The sequence below is a fragment of the Meleagris gallopavo genome, chromosome 21 (genome assembly GCF_000146605.3).
Source record: "Meleagris gallopavo isolate NT-WF06-2002-E0010 breed Aviagen turkey brand Nicholas breeding stock chromosome 21, Turkey_5.1, whole genome shotgun sequence".
NCBI lineage: Eukaryota > Metazoa > Chordata > Aves > Galliformes > Phasianidae > Meleagris > Meleagris gallopavo.
Window position 1 is genome coordinate 6537060 of NC_015031.2, and position 15930 is coordinate 6552989.

The 15930-nt window shown below is 38.2% G+C and overlaps 1 protein-coding gene across 2 annotated transcripts in view; it reads right to left on the bottom strand.

Annotated features, from left to right (window-relative positions):
* NF1 (neurofibromin 1) overlaps window positions 1-14730 on the bottom strand; it is a 70613-nt gene extending 55883 nt beyond the window's left edge. For both annotated transcript variants that reach the window (XM_031556444.1, XM_019621969.2), the window contains exons 1-14: window positions 14572-14730; window positions 13058-13141; window positions 10743-10933; window positions 9175-9281; window positions 8828-8895; window positions 8515-8590; window positions 7798-7955; window positions 6997-7170; window positions 6409-6531; window positions 6036-6110; window positions 5068-5199; window positions 1965-2099; window positions 1029-1142; window positions 365-444 (exon numbers count right to left, since the gene is read on the bottom strand). In XM_031556444.1, the coding sequence (XP_031412304.1) occupies window positions 365-444; window positions 1029-1142; window positions 1965-2099; window positions 5068-5199; window positions 6036-6110; window positions 6409-6531; window positions 6997-7170; window positions 7798-7955; window positions 8515-8590; window positions 8828-8895; window positions 9175-9281; window positions 10743-10933; window positions 13058-13141; window positions 14572-14574 (1520 nt within the window). In that variant the 5' untranslated portion in view covers window positions 14575-14730. The remainder of the gene's footprint in view (window positions 1-364; window positions 445-1028; window positions 1143-1964; window positions 2100-5067; window positions 5200-6035; window positions 6111-6408; window positions 6532-6996; window positions 7171-7797; window positions 7956-8514; window positions 8591-8827; window positions 8896-9174; window positions 9282-10742; window positions 10934-13057; window positions 13142-14571) is intronic.
* Between the last annotated feature and the right edge of the window lie 1200 nt (window positions 14731-15930).

A 15930-nucleotide genomic window follows, 5' to 3' on the forward strand; every position in this document is an offset into this window, starting at 1 on the left:
ATCAGCAAATCCACACTTCTAGAATTGCTTAGCATTACCCTCCCTCAGTCACACAAATATAACAGAATTCAAACAATAAACACTTGTATACAGGGATAAAGCCTTTAACTTCTTCAATCAACAATCATTGCTACACCTCAACAGCAGGCTGAAGAGAATCATTAAGAAAGCCTGCAAAACACTTGTGGATATTTTTGTTAGAATTCAAATCAAATAAGGAAGATACAGCTTTGTCATGAGAAAAATGCTTTAATAGAGTGCCAATTCACACTGATGCTACATAGCTTTCCTGAACTATTCACCGCTATTGCAAAAAAGAAGAGAAATCAAAACCTATTCCTCTTACTTACAAAAGTTAACTTACCTAATTTCCCAGAATGTTTCTATAGGTGCATCAGGATTCCATAAGTCAATGCTGTCTAACTGGTGAAGAACTAACAAGGCCTAAATTCAAAACAAAATAGCATCTCACTTCAGGTAAGTTTTTATTTTAATATTTACTGAAGACATTAGTTCAAGCAGTCCTGCATACATAAGCCTCTAATGGTGACTGCAAGATTTCTTTAGTTAAAGCTCTTCACCAAGGCCAGGTAAATACTTTCCTCTTTGTAACCATTCCCTGCACAACCAAAGGCTCTGATAGACAATGGCCAGAAGCTATTGTTAAGTGCTTGTTTGTGAACTATCACCAAAACTGAGACAATAAACCACAAGCCCAATGGCGCTGTGCAGAGCGCAGCAGAGGAACTGTCAAACTCTGTTTGATCAATGCCAGGGCAGAACAAAATGTTTTAGGAGGTGTAGGGCAGTCACCAACTGGCAATCCAAATAGCTGTGTTTTAAAACTTTCCCTCTAGATCTCTTTTGTAAAACTTTTAATGCAGGAGACATTTAGAAAAAAACAATAGAAACACATCTCTAAGACACAACTTCATAGTTGATCAATACCTTGTAGTTTCTAGAAAAGCCCTGATTTGTCCAGCACAGCCTGTACGAACCATTTGGCATACAGAACATTCATCTCTTACCTCCATGGCTTCTTGTGCTATATCTGGCATACTGGACTGTGGAACGAGTTGTACAAGGCCTGTAATTAATTCAGCAGTGCTGCCTTGTGTCTCAGGCCCTTGCTTCCTTGGATTCTAAATAGCAAAAATTAAAGCAAGTTTAAGAAGCAAAGCTTGTCAATAACTGACCATGCTACTGACTGATAAGCAACAATTTTGTAACTAAACTAGAGGATTTCCACACTTTAATAGCGTAGCAGCCACAACACCCCATACTACATCTTTGACATAATAGAAATCTAATTAAATTAAACAAACAGACCAGACAAAAGGAAAATGTTTAGTGCACTGGTTAGATGCTCATACTACCCTAGTTTTGGTGACACTGCATCCCCATGCCCTCCACATGTAGACATTTGATTAATACTCAGTTTACTTCTGATATTTCAGATTTGACGTACAAGATTTACAGTCACAGAATAATACTGTAAAGAACAGAACATTCATTCTGACATGAGTTCACAAGAAAGCACTTTTAATCATAAGGCCTATTAAGTTATGGCTCTCTTCCACATCACCACAGTGAATCTTTAGCAATTTTACTTATCTATTTTAAAGAATGCTTGCCCTAATCCTGCTTTTACTCAACACCACGGACAACAGTAACTGAAAGCTGTAAGGAACGAAGAAAGCATCCATTTTTCTGGTCACTGAAACAATGACTGTAATCCCTTCTTTCTCCCTTCAGTTACAGAGCTTTATGTTCCCTTTCATTGTGTTCCCCTCTGGTTCTGTAAGACCTTTCATTTTTCTTGTTGTCTTTTTGTTTTGACAGTGCAGATGAAAAGAACGAGCAAGGAAGTATCCTAGATGTCATGCATATATTTTTAATTTTTATTCATTTAGAAACTTCAAAATGAAATTCTACTATTTGAATGAAATATTCAATATACTTACACACAGCAAAAGCTTTGGATCAGCATGGATCAGTTTTACCAAGGATAACAGCAAGAACTTGTAGCTTTTGGTTTCCAAGTCAGTAGGCTTTTCTTTAAATTTAAGGCTTGTCATTTTCTCTTTAAACGTAAGACTCTGACAGGAGGAAAAAGCAGTTACTGTCAGTAAGGTACTATATGTGGAAATTACAACTAAACAACTTATGAAGCATTATTGTTTATATTATCTATGACTCATGAAAAAGTTAAAAAGTACATTCAATTCACTCAAGTACAGCTGCATGGACTTCTGCTTAAAAATTCCCCATTCAATATGCATATGCTATCAGTATTACATCTTTGAAGTTTACTTAATAAATATTTTAGTGAGCTGCAGGTGGACATAAGAAAAGCTCTGGATAAGACAAGCTATGCAAATGAAACGTGTAGAAGAAATAATAAAAATTCAGAGCTATTTCAGCTGCTCTGAGAGGAAAAAAAAGATCACAAGTAAGCCTGAATTCATGAGAGGGTAGGGATTTTTTTTTTTTTTTTTTCCAAAGGCACCATACACTATTTTCTGTCATAGTTACAGTCTGGATTAAGGCATTTTTATCTATGTAACGTCTGAAAAAAGAGTGCCTTTCAGTTCTCACAAAGTACATCTTTTCATTAAAACTGCCAGTTCCATTTGAAAAGCCAGGAATTGTTCCTGCACCATTCAACGTCCTCATCTGAAATGGAGGGCACTGTAAAGTTTGTATCAACAACACCTATAAGGAATTCTGACTTGACTCTGTGTTCCAGCACTGCTGTTCACACAACAGAACCCAGTTAGAAATACGACCAGTACACCTAACAGTCACACAGTGCTGGCTGTGCATTGTGTATGGATGTCACTCATAAGGATTTCCAAAGCTGAGGATATGTTCGATCCTACAGCATGCACAACACTCCAGAGTGAACAATCTTGTTGCACAGCAAACTACTGCAGCATCATCTTCACCTTAACAAAAATAATATGGACAAATGCTGATGTCTGTGAAAAACACTCATTTATCTCTTTACATGTATTAAAAAAATACGAAATATATTGCATTAACTGGACCCCAGGATGCTCAAACACAGATTTTCATCTCCCTCCAGTAAATGTACAGAATTTATATTTTCATTAATTATAAACTCCATCACCAGGAACTAAGCTAGTATTTTTGCCTACTGCTACCAAAGAAGTCAAGAGTAAACTGCACAAAATAATGTTGTGGATATTCAGCACAGGACAGAACACTTTAGAAACTCAGCTTTTTAATTATCTTGTCTAACTTATTATTTGATAAAATCTCAAACAGTAACAAGTTTAGTGAAGACAAAAAACAAGTTCTAATTTTGAACGTAAAATAAACCAGCTCAAAATCATCCTCAAGTGAAGTATATATACAATACTGTAGAATGCAGTTCTTCCAGAAATGCTCAAAGCTCACACTATTTTGCTGGCCAGTGAATATGTATGAAAATAGAATAAAATCTACCACACAAAATACCTGATTAAGAAATTGATACTATGCTTGTAGGGCTAACTCATGCCGTGCAAAATCTTAGTGTGCTACAATAAGGGAAAACAGACACATGGCAAAAGAAGCTGATCAGCTTCTGTGAAGTGTTTATTTACTTCACACTATCAAAACTAAAGGCAGGGACACGACCACTGTCTGCACAGACATCAGGAGGATATACACCAGTTAGAAGCTAGCAGACAACACTGAAACAAGAACACATGGGGATAAAGTTATACATAAATAAGTTTAGGCTGGAAATTAGAAAACAGTTCTAACCACAGAGCTGGGAGATTCTGGAAGAGTGCTGTGATGGAAATGTAGAGGGCAGAAAGAACAGAACAGATCCAACAAAAAGCCTTTACCAACGAAACAAGTTTGTATAAGGGATGACAGTGCAACTGCCAGACCAGCAGAAGCAGCCTCCTCCAGTCCTGTGCTCCACAGAAAGCATGCCACCTTTTGTATCCGAGATGAAGTGATGTGACTGCAGCAGTAACTATGCACAGAAAAGTCAGAGCAACGAAAGGCTTTTCTGCGGTAGTTACGATGGGTCATACTTACAGCAACAGAGGCCCACTGCCATGCAAAACAGTGACTGGTTGGCATCTGACCATGAGCGACAGCAGCCAATAAGAATAGAAAATAAGAAGCAGAAGACAAAGCACCACCAATCAATGTCAGAGTTGACACTACAACACCCCTGCTATTTTCTCAACAGATGAACATACACATGTAAAAAACAAGTTAAACAAGTTATAGCTTTCAACTAAAGGTATTTTGACTGTTTCTCTTTCATATGAGAAGCCCAACGGGAGTATTTTCATGCATAATTTTAGGCCTTCTAAAAACAAACATCCAACACACTGTGAGACAATACAGAACATCAGTGAGCTAACGTGACACATCCAAAGTCCTACACAGAAAGATCAGAAGGAAATGCGGTTGCGTGTGAACTTACTGAATAAATTTGGATGAACCACAAATCTGAATTTACTCAAAATTCCTTCTAAGACAACCGAGAATACTGACTTCATTTCACAATGGTTGAAAGATCTTTATCATTGATGCTGTCACCAAGACCAAACAGTCAACTTGCTCATCAGAAAGCAAGCAAGCCAAATAAAATGAGGTAACAGTGTCATAATCATGCTAATCATGGTAAAAGCATTCCGGTTTTCAGAAATTAGCCTCACATACAGAATGCTTCCATTTTTCAGATTAAACAGAAATGGATATATTACCTAGCTATTAACACAGCAAGAACACTTAAAATGAATGGTTAGCCACAGAGGACAGTTACAGAATACTTCTATGTTGCCAGTTTAAAAGCAGCATGAAAAAAATACTGGAGAAGCACTACGCTGTCCCTACAGCGTAGGAACAGCTAGTCAATACACCATAACCTGGAAAGTTTACAGAGCATGTATGGCTCTCTGTTGCTTTCTGGATTGTAATGTTCTTCCCCCCTCTAGTTTCCAGTCTAAAGTTTATGACTAAAAAGCCAAAATGGAATGGAGACATGGGAAAAGCAATAGGTTTGTGCCTGACCAACTTCTTTACAAGTCTTACCGGAGTCATGCGAATTGCTGCATGTGCCCCACAGCCCTGAATAGCTTTGTGAAGTGTCTCACTAAACATGCTGCGAAGCTCCACGGAATGGCAGTACACAGCATCGATCCTGGGCCACCAGTCCAATGCAGACTAGGAGGAAAATGCAGAAGTGCTCAGCAGGTGCACCAGTAACATGAGTTACGTTACGGTTTACCTACAATTCTGGGATTTATTCCACGATTATCTTAGACCTCTAAAAGTTACAGAAGGTTTAATATAACAAATGAGTGTTTTGCACACTATTACAGATATGTTAGTTTTTCATTTCAGTCTTAAACGAATTGCATCTGAAGCAACACCTCTAAGTTAGCTGCTTACTACTGAACAAACACAAACTGAAAATCCAGGAAACCAGAGTAGATTTCAGGATACAGAGAGCTAAATAATACTATAAATACTCAACCTGCTCAACTCATTCTGATACACTAAGCAAAGTAGAAAAATGACACTCTAAGCACTTGATAATATCTAAAAAGCTGTATTATTCAACATATTAATCGTAAGTAAAACAGCATTAATTTGAAAATGTACAAATATCATAGCAATATAATTTTATTTAAAATAACTTCATTATTTTCCTCCAGATACACCACCACATCCACAGTAGCACATTCTTCTCTATTTGTCAAAATGCCTAATAATTTTTTTAAACACAGTGTTCTCATCGTCGCGCTGGGATAAACGAACTGGAATAACATCACGTGCAGGCAGCAGGGCTGGTTGCTCAGCACTGACTGGTTCCATTCTGACACCGACCAGAAAACCTCTCAGATGGAGAAACCCAACCAGCGGACAGTGTGAACTAACGTTTGCACATGCTTGGCTATTAACAAGCAACTCCTGTGGCATGGATTTAAACTGAAGCAGCTATGGATCTGAACAGAAGCCACAGATAGCTGGGCTGATTAAATACTTTCAGAACTTACATTTGTGATTATTCGGTGGAGTGAATTTACTAGTACATAATGAAATGTTGATGGGGAACTCTGTGCCAAGCAGATCTGCAATGAAAATAATACATAAAAGCCACATTTTTTCTCTGATACCTTTCATACCACACTGAATAACATACTGGAGCCTTTTAATTAAATTGACAAAACTGTCAAACATATAGACATGAGAATAAGGAACTCTAACTGGCTAAGAAAAGACTTATAAAAACACAAAGTAATGCATCACTAAGGGACACTTACACAGCTGAAACTATTTACCAACTCCCAGCTGTTGTTGGCACATCTTTGATAACTTACAAGTCACTGACAGTATGCAGAATGACTTACCAGAAGGTTGTGCTCTCACCTTAAAGTGTTGGTTATTATGCGGGTTTATGCGGAAGCATGAAACTAAGCAGTCAATCATAAGGTCTACATCTGCATTCTGATTGCTTCTTGAAAAAGGTTTGCTCGGATTAAACAGCAAATTCTACACACGTTTTTTTTTTTGTTAAAGAAAGAAGAAAAAAAGAGAGACACCAAGATTATTCTTGTCTATTTTCAATACATCACATGGGGAAAAAAAAAAGGAGCATGTATTCTACTCTAAAAATTACACTTTTTTTTTTTCAAACAGTATCTATCAGTATCTGCTGTTGTGACATGACACCTTTGGGAAGCACTGAAGTAGTCAGGAAATTACCCAGGTGTCATGGCTTCACCCGTGAGGCACTAAATGAAGAAAAGAATGCAAAACTTCAGGAGGAAGAAAGCAGAGCATTAACAAAAAAAATAAGGGAGCGAAATTAAGAATTGCAACAACTCAATCAAATGCTGCAATTTTAAAAAAGAAAAAAAAACATTCAATTAAAGAACACCATGGCATTCATTTAAGGGGGAGTTTGAAGATTTAAAATCCAAATTTCTTCATTGCAATTAGGAAACATAGTTTTACCTTAAGATCTACTACCATGGACTGCACTAGTAGGAAAATGACAGAATTATCCTCCCAGTTGATATAGGTAGATGCTTTGCACAGTTTAACACAAGCAATAGCAGCACTTTCAGTCAGCTGTCTGCTCCCACTGTGGCCTGCAAGTGCTTTCCTGAGATTGTCCAGGAACAGTTTCTGCAGAATTCAAGTGGGTAACAGTTATCAACAGAGCTTTGGTAATCTGTGATCAGTTTTCAGAAACTTAAGTATTAAACCAAACAATGTTGCATTTCCGGAATAGAAGTCACAAATACTGCGGCTGCAAAAAAACAACTTGATGCAGCATTTTTGAGAAGCATTATCTGTATTACACATTCATTTTGGATCATCTAGGGCAATCAGAATGCAATAAAATTAGATGGTTCTTCACTTGTAATAAGAATGTTTGCAATCACACCAAGTTCTCCTTCTGCAGTCACTGCAATTACAGAACACACATTACACACATTGCAGAAATTTAGAATGGTACGATACAGAACAGCTAGAAGAAATGCTAGCTGTGTGGTGGAAATAAGGGCATTGCAACACTGGGATTCAAATCTCTAAGAAATATGCAAGTTCTGAGATAACATTATTTAGGACATACTAGCTGCATGAATTATTGACAACGAAAGAACGTATACCAGTTGGGAACAAAAAGGGTGCAGAAATTCATAAATGGAATTTTAATACATTTGAGGTATAAAAGACGTAATAAAATATAGAATAAGCAAAGACAAGCATCATCTAGAACTCAGAATTAAGATAATTTTCTTTTCTTACCTTGTTCATTTTAGTTTCCTCTACCACATCCTTTGCTATATCTTGAATTATCTCTGGACACAAGACCAGGAGTATGATTTGTAGTGGCCACACCGCTGCTTTACGTTTTGTGCTCTCTGCAAAGCCATCCACTAAGTCAAACAACTTCTCTGCACAATCTGCATAAAATATAACCTCAAGTTCAATACTGATTTTAATTATGAAAAGACAGGAATAAGAGAGCAATGACATCTCTGCCTCCACAGAAAAAAGTTCTGCTTTGCACATTACAAACATGCTACCCAAGATAAAATGGGATTGAACCATTTCAAGCCCTGACTTATCTAAAAATATTAATTTTTATCCCTTTTGGATTAAAGATAAATAGAGCTGATGTTTTCTAACACGTTTTTTTTTAGCGTATCAAGAATAAAAAATACACATCTGAAGAGTTTGCATCTTTGGGGTTCTATTTCTTTGTGTTCTGAACCACAAAATGAATCTCTTTAAAAGTTGAGACAGGAAAGAAAGCACGCATTCTTGCCTGCCCTGTGAAAGGCTGACAGAAATTTGTTCTGACATGTAGGATGGACAAAAGGAAAAAAAAAAAAGACAAAATGAATGTGGGGATGCCTTGTGGGAAAACAAACCAACTAAGAATATCCACAAACCCCTCATGATTTAATAGGAAAAAGTTAAAACCAACTTTTGAACAATGTGTCATTTGTTATGTCTCACCGGCCATATCAGTCTGTGGTGTCTGATACAGCTTTGTGAATTCATCAGGATAGTTTTCCACCCAGTTCCAAAATGCCTGCAGATAACACAGAACATCTTTATGTTCCAGAGCTTAAAAAAACATAGTTTTTGAAATTACGTATTTAAATAAATATTTCAGTCTTAACTTTTAACAACTCAACACTTCTTGCAGGACACATCATCAAAGGGAAGCATCAATGCATATTTTACAATAAAATTCTGAATTGCATATATCTTTAAGTTACAGAAAAACAGCAAATAAGTGATGAAACAGAAAATTAATAATACTTGCCTTTTCAAGACTGTTGATAACAGCTAACTGAGCTACTTTCTTAAGGGCTTTAAACTTGAATACAGTCTCTGTAAAGGTAAAACATCTCTGCATTAAAGAGAATCTTTGTTCTAAAAAGTGGCAGATGAAGTTTATAAAAAAACGTGTGAGGTGCAAAGCCTCACTTTTAAACCTTTAGAAAGTAAACACTTTCTAATACTTTAAAGGTACTTGGATACCTGTAAGCAGTTTGTAAAAACGTACAGAGTATTTGGATTAAAGAAGAAAAAGCTGAATGTGTCAATACCACTGTGTCATCTCTAACAACACATATTCAGACAAATATTTCAAACAGGTTCCCATCATACCTTGCAAGAGTCGTTTTAGCTTGGAACAATCCACACTGATGTACTGTAAAAGTTCAATGTCATGAACATCAGCATTATCTTCTGAACAAACAGTCAGTTCCTGCAATCTAAAAATATGCAAGGTAAATTAACTTCTCCTTCAGATGGTGTCAGACAGGTATGTGTACACACCTATGATTCTATACATTTGCAGAGCAGCAGAATAATAAATAATGTCCACATCTAATATGATCCTCTCAGATAAACTTATCCAGGTTTAGAAATAACAGGCAGATTTTGCAAAATTAAGAGTTAAAATGAAGTCCTGTTTAATCCTCATACTGAGAATAGATCCAGAAATACCAGTGTTAAGTCTCACAAGACACCAGTATCATCTGGTGACAGCCTGTTTACAGCCAAGATTTGCCTGAAGTCTTCTGCTATCTCCCCTCTTGTAGCTCTAACCTTGTAATCTTTTCATCCAAATTATTCACTTGATGGAGTCATGACACCTTTAGACTACTGTTCCTTAGCAGCAAGTCTTGCCCCAGCTAATTTCTCTACAGTAAAACAATGACTGATGCCACTTAATAGCACAGAAGGGAGCTACAATCACGCTCTGTAAGCTGAAGAAGGTCCTTGTTATTTGGTGCAAAAGAGGAGGATGAAGTTTAATCATACCATTCTGAATCCAATGGCACCTTTTCATAGTTTTATACTGGATAATTTAGTAAGCATCTCAACAGATACCAGGCTGCTAATAACTAAATCATATGTTCTCACAAACTAAAGATTGCCGTGTCTAGTTCCAAAACTACAGATGTGTTTTTGACAAGGAATGCAATTTCTAGTACTACACACAAAAGCAGCTCTTCATTTCTTCAACACCAGGGAAACTTAACAGCCCACGCTGGGAATGGGAAGGTCCCCACTGCACTGCTTTTTGTGCCAAAAATCCCCCAGCTGCTGTACAAGGCCTAGAAATATTCCTAAACAGGAAGCACAGGTCAAAAGATCAGCAATGCTAACTGTCGGCAAGCTGACCCCTGTGGAGATCAGCAACAATTGGTCAAGTATTTAACTATTTCTGTGCAAGCCATCCTGAAGAGAAAAACAGGTCAGGGGACAAAGGCACTACGTTACAGTCAATCTGATGCTAGGAAGGATTTTAGAGCTTGAGAAGTAAGCCATGCTACACACACGTGAATAAGGATTCACAAATTAAACCCAAAGACTGTCAGAAAGTCTCAGCTGAAAAATATTTCCTATAAAAGCAGCAAATATTCAACTTTAGGCTACAAAATACATTTCTCTCAGTCATCACTGTTTCATTTTACAATAGAGTTTGACTTGGACTTACAAAAGCAGGTAAAACAGAGCATTATGCTGACAGAACAGATATGGAACAGGTACCTTTTCTAACCTGAAAGTCAAGTAAAACTTTGAAAGGCAGAAGAAATTTCTCTAAATACCATTTAAACAGTAAAAGTTTTTCAAAAATGAAAGACTGCAGTTCAGGAATGATCTTCTAGACACTTATTTTCAGGTGTTCTAATACACTGGCTAAGTCAAGCTACTAAAACACCTACCTGGTGGAAATGCGGCTGAACACAGCATTGAAGTTATTGCAGCTAAGAGAAAAAAGAACCCCAGAGGCAGAATTGCGCAGTTCAGCTGCATGCTGGTTCCCTTCACGGTAAGTGTGGATGAAGTGGCAGATTTCTGGCAGCAACTGTTTTACCAGCATAGTCTCGTCCAGTCGCATCGTGTCCTTCGGTTGCTAAAATTAAACATTTGGCACTTCATGATACTCAATTTTCTAGGTTCGAAGGCAAAGAATGGAGCACCTGCCACTAGTAGCACAGGACCTGAATCTGGATTTCAAATTCCACTTGCATGCTACCAGTGACCACACGTAAGCTATGCAGAAAAGGATTCTTCCCATTTGAACAACAATCTGCACCATTCAAACCACGTTACAGTTTTGAATTAGTCTCCAAAATATGTTGGACATGAAGTTGACCAATGCCATCAAGCAAAACACCAAATTCGTTTCTGAAGCAAAATATATTACCTTCCTGAGTAATGTTCTCTGTCAACACATGCCAAGCACTAACTGTCTTGGCTTCAAACGGGGGCCCAAAGGGCACAGACTCACCCGTACTTCTCTTTTGGTTAGTATTCTGACCCCTATCCTTTGAACAGCAAATATTTTTTTAAAATGAACTGAAAAAGAGGTGCTTCTCTGTTCCTCTTCCCTGGAATTGCTCTGTAAGAGTCAAAAAGTGTCTCAACTTTCCTGTAAAAGAAAATTTCAATTTTTGCCAGTTCGTACAGTATGAGACATAAGGAAACTATTTGCTGAAGAATTTGAAGTGAAACTTTGCTCTAGTAAGAACAAGTTTTAACAGAAGGGTCAGCATTAAAGCTTTCTAAAATTCTACCAATGAATTTACCATAGGGAATTGGGAAGTTTCAGAGACTCCCACTTCGCTGACCTGAGCTCTGTTGCCATGAGAACTTGATGAAACATTGAGCAAGAACAGTGAGCAAGAAATAAGTCTGAAGATATCACAGAACACAACGCTCTTTGTATAGAGCTTTGGCTCAGTCTTACTGTACATATATGGGCTCAATTTGCTCTCATCTGAATGGACAAAGCGAGAAGCATCCAGCATAATTTTAGGCTGTTGAAGCATCATCATGTATCAAGAAAAAAAACAACACTAATGTTTCAAGCACAATGTGTAAAAGAAATTTTTAAAGAAATTAATTTCAGAAATTAAACAGGTTTTGGGGTGGGGCCTCCTTTGATTCTCTATACGAAAGATGGAAAATGAACCAAAGGAGGTATTTAGTTTTTACAGCCATATTTTATTATGCAAAATGCATTTACTTGGATCTTCTGTGAATCCTGACGAACTCAGAAATACTGAGACTGTTTTACTACTGTGAGATATAGTGCTTGACAAACCTAGTCACAATTTACCTTATAAAAAACTTTCAAAAACAGAGAAATAGCAAGAAGCTTGGACGATTTCATGATATTCAACCAGGAGCACAGCTTTTTTAAAAAAAAAAACCCTTTCTTATTAAAGGAATAAACCACAGATTTGCAAATTTTGTTCACAGTGAAATTTGGCTTTGCAATTACACAGTTTAGCACAGAAAGCTGTACAACCATCAACATCCCAAAGGTAACAGCAAACTGCCTTTCAGCACAGCTCTGACTGGAAGCCTCAGGACGGGACTCCCAGTGGAAGTTTGAGCAGAGTTAACTAATGTAAACTAGGAAGCACCTGCAAAAGTAAATGTTAGAGTAGTGATAGCAAAGTTTCTACTGTAAATGCAATTACACAAAACTGAAATAAAATTACTTTACCAAATGAAACTCACAAGAGACTTTAAGAGGAATATGCCACATGCATTCAAAGTTTACAGCAATCTAGCTAAGCCAGATAACCAAGTCTAATTCTTTTCCTGTGTACCCCTCTTCTTACCCCAGGTCACATCTGCCTCACAGAATACAGTTGTGTGAAATTTTCTAACAAATTATTACATGAAACTCATTATTTATGACTCCAGAAAATCAGCTGAGCACTGAGAAGGCCAAGTTCACAGGTTTGCCTGAATCTGTTTAGATGGAAAAATACTTCTAATCACTATTACTAAAGTCACTATCATTAATTTTAGGCAGGAAAAAAAAGCCCACAAATACTTAATTTATCAATTATTTTAATAACGTTCATATATGTAAAATTCTAGTCCTTTTAATATAGCATTAATACTACTTTGCTCTAAATGAGCTAAGTTTTATGTTTTGTACCAGTAATAACTGACAGGCAGGCATTTGACTTATTCTCTCTTAACTCATTTGATACCATGCTTATGCAAGTATACTCACCCCTGCTAGACATTTTTCCAGTGTATCCAAGATAATCAGTTGAGATAGATATAAGTTCTTTTCAGCAGTTTCTCCAAATATTCTCTGGAAGAAGAAAGGATATGGATCTGAGTGGCACAAATTTGACTTGTAACACATTAAAGTAATGCTGCAGAGTTGCACAGAAAATTATGGCTCCTTTACTGCTCTAGAGTTAAGTTCAGAAACATAGCTAGTCCAAAAAGAATGAAATAAAATAAAAGAATTAAAACCCTATTGCTGAAGAAATATCTCTGTACAGCCTGCAGTGCCAAATCTAATAAAGAACAAGCAGTTACTGCAGAATAAGATTGGAGGTACACTGCAGCCCCCTGCCTTCATCAGACCAGTAAACTATTCAGAAATGAAGGTTACACCTTTTCAGAAACTATTCTGGTATCAATTACTGCTGACTCTTTTCCAATTACGTATTTCATTGCCAACATCTCACTTAACAGAAATGATGTTGCAACAAATCTATACCTACAAGCTTATTCAAGTGCAGCTAAATTTATCACAGACCACAGGAAGAAACATGAGACTCTCCAAAAAGATGCCACATTTCAGAAACAGGATGGAGGTAGAGATCCATCCAGCTCTTAAGCTATCACCCAATTGTATTGCTGGTAGTGGCTGGTTCCAACAATATAAGGACAGCAAAACAATGCAGAAAAGATTTAGCCAGAACTGTATCAGTACTACTGCCTGAGCCCACAGCCAACGTAAAGCTGTCCAAAGGAGGTTCTTCTCAAACATTTCACACTGCTCAAGAGGTTGGCTCAAAACTAATTGCAACTTCTGGCAGAGTGCAAACCCTACAGACCTTTTTCTTAATACCTTTACAAATAATGCTGATTTGCACAGTAACTTACTCCACTGAACAGAGGAAAAGAAAGTTCTGTTTCTCAGTGAAAAGCAAACAGATTTTTTAATTACATTTTTAACTAGGTCTTACTGTATATGCTCTATAGATTTTGAGAGCTTCAACACAGCTCCTGGCAGGTCATGCACTGACAGCTGAGAAAAACCACTGCTGTTCTGCAGCTCCCTTGCTCTGCTGCATTCTTCATCTAAAAAGGCTGCAAGCACTGCTCCCCCAGCCACCTGCAGCACCTTTCCAGGCAACAGAAAGCATCCTCCTCATCTCCCAGTAAGTGGCGCATCCCACCAGCCAGCACCTAAACACTGCTCAGAGGCCCAGATGACTGTTCCCTTAGCTGCCTACAACCCTCCCAGCTACAGAGCCTTCCCATAAATAACAGAGGATTTCCCTTAACCACCACCCTCCCTTAATTTCTCTGCCATAGTGATCTCCTCATCTTGATTTGTAAAACAGTGCTGTTGGTGAATGTGATCACATGAAAAGAAAATATGTAAGAGTAAAAAGCAACCAACATATTGACTGAGCTTCAGTGACTCTCTGCAGACATTGTGCAATGCGAATAAATAAAAATCATATTGAGAATCATCCAGCAATCTAAAATGAGAGAACTCACCATGTTATTAACATTTTTTAAGATATTAGTGAGACCACTGATGACCAGAGAGAACTTGTACTTGGAAATGTTGATGAGACACTCTTTGTTGTGCTCCGTGCTGACTTTGGTGTGGGTATTCTGCTGGCTGGCCTTTATTGGAAGCTACAAAGAGAGATAAGCAGTATGAGCTTTCTTGCACTGAAATTTACATTATTAGAGATGAATTAAATAAGACACCAGGAACAACCTTGAAACGCACTCTATAAGACAGCTACAAACAAATGGATTATTTCACTTTGTCTGCACTTCTCTTCCTACTAGAGATGTCTTCACAGCAGTACTACCAACAAGCTGAAACAAGAGGAGATGAAGGCAAAGGTGCGCAGGGGGTGCGAGCTGCAAGGAGACCAGGGCAGTTCTGAGTAACTCCTGCCTGGACCTCAGGGCAGCCCAGGAGGAGCCCCCAGTGTGAGCCTCAGCCACAGGCACACCTCAAGGACTGGGAGCCCCACGTCAGCCCCTTCAACACCCCGCACTGACAATTCGACTGAAGTGCAGCTTTTCCAGAATTGTAAGATTCAGAGTGACTGAAAAAACACGTGAGAACACCCCTCATGCCATACCCAAATTTCTCCAGGGTCACAAAGCAGCCACTTCCAGAGCACGCAGCCACTGCCCTCTGCTTTTCCAAGTCAGTCAGTTACAAAATATCACACAGTAATGTGAAAAACAGTAAGTTGTAAACATTCATTTTAATGAAGACTTTTTATAAAGTAACCAAAAATGGGAACCAAAAAAGTAATCGGTATCACTGTCCCTTTCCAAAAATCATGTGTGTCACTTATATTTCAAAGTATGACTCGGGAATTCCCCATCTACAGAAACTTTAATCAAATGCCACTGCTAGATTTAATTCTGGCCAAAGCTCTCAGTAAGGGCATATTCTGAAAATCCAGCAGCTCTAAATGAACGCCACAACCTTTTTTGCATGAACTGTAGCGAAGAATCCAAGACTTGAAATATTTTTCTGAACAAGTTCTGATCTCATCATTAAACACAACCAATTTACACCCACATCTCCCATTTGCAGGGAAATGGTAGTGTAGCACACTATCTGCCTTTTATGCCCGAGAGCAATTTCCTCTCCACACAGACTGCAGTTCAGTCCCGGTCCAAAGCACTGGTTTTTGGGTACCCCCGTCCCAACCCAAAAGCGACCGCAGCGCCGCACCCAGCAGCAGGCACAGCCAATGCCATCAGGGCCAGCAAACGAGCGCAGGGAGGTCCTCGAGGAACGCCTTCCTCAGCTCAGCGGCTCCGGGATCCCCGAGCCCAGCGCCGCACCCCGAGCACACGGCCGGCATCGCTGCCAGCCGC